Below are 8,025 nucleotides of genomic sequence, written 5' to 3'. Positions count from 1 at the left end.
TATTATTATTATTATCATATTATTATTATCATTTTATTTCAATTATTAAACTGTTTTTATCTCAACCCACGAGTTTTTCTAACTTGTGCTCTTCCAATTCTCTCCCCCATCCCACCAGGTGGGGGGGAGTGAGCGAGCGGCTGCGTGGTGCTTAGTTGCCGACTGAAATTAAACCACGACATATGTATAAAACTCAGGAAGAGTATATTTCATTTTTTAACACTAATTGTGCTTTTAGTATCTTTCTCATTACATCATATGTGTCAGACATTCTGTTTTACCAAACTGTTTAAAGGTTATGCTGTCATTCAGGAAGTGCCAACACTTAAGTTTATATGCAAAAGTTTAACTCTTTGTCTTTATGCTGTCCTTGCCACTTACTGTTTCATATACATTGTATCACATATACTGTGCCTATGTGAGTAGGAATCTCTTTAAAGGATGTTTTCTTTACAATCAAGCAGTAAGATTCTAGAAAACACCTGAAAAACAGATGTTCTGTTCTAAGAAATGCCTGCATGTCTCAAAAATATTCTGTACTCACTATTATTGACTTATGCAGTATGCTGTAATTCAGTTACACTGTATTTATGGCCCTTAATCACAGAATCACAGACTGGTTGATGTTGGAAGGGACCTCTGGACGTCATCTTGTCCAACCCCCCTGCTCGAGCAGGGCCACCTAGAGCTGTTTGCCCAGGACCATGGCCAGACAGCTTTTACTATTATATTCAGTAGTGTATTAGTATTTAACTAACAAGAGACTCTTAATTTTTTTACTCTGCTACAAAATTTTAGCTGGAAGATTGACTATGTAGTAACACTTTGTGATGAATTTGCAGTCAATGTATAGTGTATAGTGGATAACGTATAGTGGTGTAGAACATTAAATAGTGATTTTTTAGAATGGTGTATTTTCATTGTTTTAAATAGAATGTTTATAGTAATTGTAAATCTTCTGCTTAAAGAAAGTTGGTTTTATATGTAGTATTATGACAGATGAAGAATGGGAAATGGTGATATATCTAAAATGAGAATATCTTTTGAATGAGGGAGAAAAACACTTTTTATATTCCAAAAGAAAAATATAACAGTGTGTTCTAAAACCACTTGACTTCAGACTTCAGTGAAGCAGAGTTTAATTTAGCAGAAAGTGTACATCTGTGATTTTTGGCCAGCGAATACTCCTGTTTAAAATGACTGTAGACATTTCATAGTTCATCAGAATATCTCAATAAGGACCGGTTGCCAACCCTGACATTGGGTAGATTTTTTTTTTTCGGTTGTTACCCTCCTCAACAGAGGCAGTTTGGGCTTATTTCTGTGAACTAGCAGATATCTGGTGCTACTGTCAGGGCAGGAGAATCCAATATTTATGATACTGTCTTCGTAATTTTAAAGGCTTTACAGAGAGTTTATTCAGGGAAAGCCAGATATCATCTTTGCCTTGTTTCATTGAATTAAAAAGATTAAGTAAAATAAAAAATCTTAACATAAGCCAGTTTGATATCTTGTTTACTTTGTGGCATGGATGACTGACTTGAATAAAATTTCATTCATAGAAGAAATATAAGATACATATTGCTCAAACAGGTGATTTATTATCTTGAGAAAAAATGGCATGAGATCTGTGTAAAAAATAGTGTCACGTGGTGCCAAGCAGCTATGTAATATCAAGAAACGGCAAAGTACATTTAAATAAATGTCAAACTGTCATTAGGTACATATTTGCAATTATTGACAGTTTACAAAAGCTTCTAAGATAAATTTATCATCTTAATTGTCATATTAGTATTAAATCCTAACATAGATTGTTGTGTTTAATTACAATCTTATGAGATTCAAAGACTTTATAAGGAAAAAATAAATTAAAATAATCATCTGCCTTTCTATCTTCATCCAAGATGTTTTGTACCACTTAAGCAGACATTTTACGCCACTCAACTTTTTAGGTGGAAAAAAAAATGTTCTTTAAAACATAACTTCTGCATGTTTTTTATTCAGATTGTCCTCAGATCTCACATATTATTGGCAGAGGTTATGTAATCAGTTAAACTTCTTTTCCTTCTTCTTTTGAAGGCTTCAAAGCTTCCAATGTCAATAATTATAGTGGGGGTAGGACCAGCAGAGTTTGATGGTAAGTGCTCTAGTGTTTTTCCTAGAATTTTTTATATTTGTTTACATTTTAGTAATACATAGCTTTTCAAACAAATATTGTTCTTTAAAAGAGCATGATATGGAACAAGCAGTAAGCACTGTTGACATTTCCAGCTGGATTGATTGATAACCGAGTATGATTACAAGCTACCATGTGGAGCTGTGTAGCCCCACAGGCTCTCTGTTCAAGTCACAGAACCACATAGGGACTCAGCATTTACAGAGCTCCAGAAGATGATTGGAAAAAAAACCCCACAGTAAAGTAAATATACTCAAATAATGTTGAATTTCTTCAACACGGATATTTAGTTGCCTTGTGAAGTGTCAGTTGACTGGAAATATTGATCATCTGTTCTTACTGCAGTAATAAAATACTGAGAAGAATAAATACATTTGAGGAGGTGATCTGGGTTAAACTGGGTTTCACTAGATAGCAGGAGTGAGCCTTACTGTGTAGCAGCATTGAGAGAATATTACACTAGGAGAGAAATTACCAGGATTATTGACATATTCTTTCATGCGATGTTCCGGAACACCACTCTCTACTGCAATAACTAAGCTGCTTCCGTTATTTGGACTAATTTATTAAGTGCCATCATGTATATCATGCACTATGAAGTATAGACATTCCCTGTATATCTATTCCTCAAAGTCCTACATCCTTTCTTTTTAATTCTAGTACTTCTGGTCAGACAGCATGCCTTTTTCTGTACATAAAATATACTTAGTACTACCACAGATGTATAATGAAAATAGTCACTAATGACCGTACATGTTAATTCTTGTACAAATATTCTAAAAGTATGAAAACAAGAGGAAAAAATAACACAAAAAAAATTTATTGGGGGTTGACTGACTTGTGTTTTTTGGCAAGTGGTATATTAGTGATAATTTTAAGTATCTTATTCCTTGAAGAGATTGTCCAGGTGGACGCTTACACTTCAGGTTATTGTACACCACAAGCAATGAGAAAAGACAGTTTATCTTCATAAATGCATATGAGGGAAACTTGCAAACTTCATTTTTATCCATGAGAATTCCAACTTCAGTCATACGTTACTCACTTTTCTCTCACCCCTCCTTTGCCTTTTCCCTTTCTCCCTGTTTGTCCAGTCCTTGGGTTTGCCCAGGCTCCCCTTAAGTCAGTCAGGACATGTAGATTCTGTCTTCTTTTTACTTCTGGAGGTTGTCTTTGCAGAGTTCTTGGGGTGTCATCCCTATGGCTTTTCTTAAGGCAGGATCCTGATTGTACTGCAGGATACAGTTTCCATCTTTGGACCCACACTCCTTCAGTATACTGCCTCAGTAAAATTCACCTATTAGATGTCTGCCAAATCTGTAGTCCCTCAGTGCCCAAGAGGGCAGAGAAATGACTTTTCCATCTGCAGCAATTCCTTCTGGAAAAAACAACAGATTCCTGTCTGATGTGGATGCTGAAGAAGTGTATCTGTAGGAGGGTGTATGTTCCACGCACACTGTCTTACAATTCAAATGCCAGTGAAGCCTCAGTTCTGCTGTAGAGAGACTAAGCTACTCCTCTCCAGATATCACTGCCCCCTAGGTCTCCCAGCCCCTGGGGGCGACCAGAGGGGTTCTTAAAAGTCTGGAGCTCAGATAGATGGCACATACATTTGGCAGAGCTTTACTTAAGGATGTGAGGATGACTATAACAGGTCAGATCAGGGGTCCGTTTTGCCCAGTATTCTGTATCTGATATGGCCATGGGTGGATATCTAGAGAATGTTAAGAACAGAATAAGCAGATATGATACTTCCCTGAATACTGTTTTTAGATTTGAATTTCCTGAGCAGGATGTGCTTTATGTCTGTTTTGGAAATTTTCAGTGGATCTCTCCTTCAAATACTTGTTCAGTCTCCTGGTTTGAACACATACACATTTTTGCATCAACAGCATCATCTGGCAATGTGCTCTACAGACATACTAATTTTTTCTTTGAACAAACATGCTCTTTTGATTGGCTTGAACTTGGCCCCTGATAGCGTCATTTATGCTTTCTAGTTCTTGCATTGGAAGAATTAGATTTTGAAATGCTGGCTTCAGTGACCTCAGCCCAGTTTGTAAACCCCTGAGAAGCTCAGTGATGCAGGGCTTTGATTTTCATAGCGTATGCTGAAAGAAGGATTGTAGGATTGCAGATCCAATGGCTGAGCAATAATTTGTGATCCCAAGTCCATCCATTTCAACACTGACCAGACGGCAGGTATGCCTTTCTACCTAGAATGGCTTCTGGGTATCTGGATAATTTTAGAGTTTTCCTGGATCCTGCTCAGAAAGATACAAGAAGAGTTACCCAATAAATTTAATATTTTTTTTTACGAACTCCTCATTCCTATGCGTTAACAGTCATTACTTTTCCAATATGAATGTGAGTTATTACCTCTCTGTGCTGTATCCTATGATATCTTCTGTAAGAATAATTGCTGAAGATGAATTCTTCTCCACCTATGAAAGTATAAATATAGCCTTACCAAAACAGATATACTTGCTGGTTTGAGAGCTGGAAGGATAAGGACTGTTTTGTGGTCTGTTTTGTTCTGAAGATGACAATAAAGGCAAAAAGTATGTATTGTCAGCATGAAAAAGTACAAAATAACTACAAAGCATGATGTATTTTATGGCGCAAATGGTCCTAAAGAGTTACCTAAATAACAACTGTTGGTTTTGTTGCCCTAAATTGTAAATTGACTGAAGTTTTTCTCAGTAAGATTGCTTTTGTTGTGTAGCTGAACTCATAGATGAATTCATTTTGTTTCTTCTTTTTTTTTTTTTAAGCTATGGAAGAACTGGATGGTGATGTAGTGAGGATTTCTTCAAGAGGAAAGTTTGCAGAAAGAGACATTGTGCAGGTGGGAGAGAAAATTTACTCTAGTAGTTAGATTTTACTGATCCTGTTTGTTTTGAATTCTTGTTTCTATCTATATTCTTGCCTTTAATTTTACCTTAGCACTGACATACTTTATCTTGGGGTGTTCATAACAAACTCAGAAACTCTCTATGATACCTATAAGCCTTTATATAACACATAGCAGTGGATCTGCATTCATTAGGCAATGACCCCTAACTGGCAGCACACTGATATAAAGTCTTAGGGTTCTACAGCCATGGGAGAAGAGTTAGTTGCCTCTGTACTACAATCTCGCTATGATTCCATAAAGAAAAACTGCAACTTTTGTGGAAGTCGGCAATACCTAGATTTCTGACAAGTACATTTGAGATGCGTAGGGTATTTTTCCTTGCCAGTCCAGAAGACCATGAGTGTCTCCCAGTTCCTATGTTGTGTCTGCCACATACGACCATGCAGGTGTCTCATGCTTTAAGGAACCTCACATGATAGCTGGAACAGGTTACTCGGAGAGGTGGTGGATGCTCCATCCCTGGAAACATTCAAGGTCAGGTTGGACAGGGCTCTGAGCAACCTGATCTACTTGTCCCTGCTTATTGCAGGGGGGTTGGACTAGGTGACCTTTAAAGGTCCCTTCCAACCCAAACCTTTCTATGATTCTATGATCTGTGTTTACGTGACTGAACCAAGCCCTAAGAGTGCTACTCTCATCTGCACTCCCCAGATGGCTCCATTTCTCTGTCAAAATCCTCTGGTTCTGTTCCTGCTCTCTACAGTCGTTCAGTCATCCCAGTAGTTGTCATTCAAACCTATGCAACCACTGACAGGGTGGTATAGCAGTTTTACAAGCACATACACACCCACCATAATCCCCCTTCCCCTCAGAGCTGCAGATCTCTAGAACTCCACAGGTTGTCCAAACTACATACTTCATCCATGCTCCAGGCACCCCATCTTGTCTCCTGATTTACCTACCCCCTGGACAGACTTTATTTCATAATTATTTTCTTGATCAAATAAAATTAACTAGCTATGCATTTTTTATTTTCATGGGATACTAAGGTGGAACCAAACAAAGAGAAAGACATTTGATGGCTCAACACACTAATCCCTGCTTGCTAAAGTAAAGTATTAAAGAAGTGTGCTGGTGTTGACATTTGAAAAGCAGCAAACTACTGAAAAATTGGATCAACCTGATGACTGTGGAAAGAATGATATCTGTCTAAAGCTAAATCTTTTATGGAAGGCATATTTTTCTGGAAGTGTCTGAATACATTTATGAAATAGAATATTTCAGTTGGAAGGGACCTACAACGGACATCTAGTCCAACTGCCTGACCAATTCAGGGCTGACAAAAAGTTAAAGCATGTTATTGAGGGCATTGTCCAAATGCCTCTTAAACACTGACAGGCATCCTTAGGTTCAAACCTTACCTTAGATCTGCCATTTCTTCTTCTCCCTTTATTCCTCCTATTTGTCAAAATAAATAGTCTTCACTTATTTTTGCTCTTGCTTATACTTCTCTCCAAGCCAGGTTGGATTTCTGTATTATTATTGCTTAGTAGGATATATACATATTTTGAATAACTGAGCCATATGAATAGCTCATATTGCAGGTGATAATGTTTTAATAATAATTAAGGTCAGGTTGCAGCTGATGAACTTTGGAATGTGTATATTTGTTTTCATTTATATATGCAGGAACTGAAACTTTTCAAAGTGTTTAATGTTGCAAATACTGGTATGTGAATAAGGATTTGATAACTGCTGGTGGATACAATATCTCAATCCAAGGAAGTGTTCAAAACAAGTATATGACACCTGATTTTATAGTTCTTTTTGTTTAGAATACAAAATAAACAAGTCTGCATAATTATATGGAAATTAAAATGATCAGATCTTTTTTCCCAGTCTTAAAGCTTCTCAGTGCAATTAATACTACATTAAAATTCCCCCTCTATGTTTTTCCTAAACGGGGATCAGAAATGAGAATAAGATGACAGCAATTAAATTACCTTCATAATCTGTATGCATATACATTAAAGAAAGTCATAGATTCCTGAATTACTTTTTCTAATCACTGAAAAAGAGACTTTTTTCATTTCTGCAACATACAGAGAAAACTGATGGGAGAGTGACGTATCAAAACTCTTACAAGAGTAAGACATCCTGGCTGCTTTAGTCAGTGTTGTCAAAAAGGTAATTGTAAAAGTAGGGATGAGGAGAAGCTGGAGAGCTGAACAGGAGGCAAGAAATAATGTTTCTCATTTTGTCAAAGCCTTTATAATGTTCCTTGGTAGTCCATATTGGGGTAGAGAGAGGCTGTCTGTAATCTGTTATGCTATATATGTCAGTGCTGTTCAACAGAGCAATGTGTGGAGATCTGCCTCCAGATCTGGAAGTGTTTCTGTACCCCAGACTGGTATTGCTGCAAAGCCCTGTGCCATGTCAGATTTTTTAAAGCTAATTCAGATATCTCTGGCATGCATTGCACTTACATGTAAATGCATTTAAATATATGCAATGTAATTATACATAATTTCTCCAAACAACAGCAGCTCCAAAAGTTGCTGTTTTTACATTCAAAGAGCATAAATGGATAGAGTTCTTCAAATGTTATAAACAAGATTTGTGAAAATGCTTTGCATCAGAAATATTCTAATTTCTGCTGAGAAATAAAAAATAATATACAATGAATACCATTTGTATTTCTTCAGAATTCATTGCATATCAGAAATGTAATAAAACATTTAATTACTATTAACATATTTCAGTCAGAACTTTGCCCCAAGCCATATTGAATTACCTGAAGACAGTATTATTTTGTGCTCTTTTTCTGTCTAAATACTAACAAATACATTATAGGCTAGCTAAATAAATAAAAAGGGATAATGTCAAACCCTTTAGGTTTGGTATGACCTTTATTTTATATCTGGCAGGATAAAACTGATTTGCTTTTATAAAATTAACTATTCAAATATAAAAAGCTTATCTTTTTTGAGTA

At 36.4% G+C, this 8,025-nt stretch overlaps 1 protein-coding gene across 1 annotated transcript in view; it reads left to right on the top strand.

Annotated features, from left to right (window-relative positions):
• Positions 1-8,025, top strand: part of CPNE8 (copine 8) — a 107,506-nt gene that overhangs the window by 94,421 nt on the left and 5,060 nt on the right. The window contains exons 17-18 of the mRNA XM_019474582.1: positions 2,080-2,137; positions 4,951-5,024. Coding sequence (XP_019330127.1) covers positions 2,080-2,137; positions 4,951-5,024 — 132 coding nt within the window. The remainder of the gene's footprint in view (positions 1-2,079; positions 2,138-4,950; positions 5,025-8,025) is intronic.

Source organism: Aptenodytes forsteri, unplaced genomic scaffold (assembly GCF_000699145.1).
Source record: "Aptenodytes forsteri isolate BGI_AS27 unplaced genomic scaffold, ASM69914v1 Scaffold137, whole genome shotgun sequence".
NCBI lineage: Eukaryota > Metazoa > Chordata > Aves > Sphenisciformes > Spheniscidae > Aptenodytes > Aptenodytes forsteri.
This window is presented reverse-complemented; position numbering and strand designations above follow the sequence as displayed.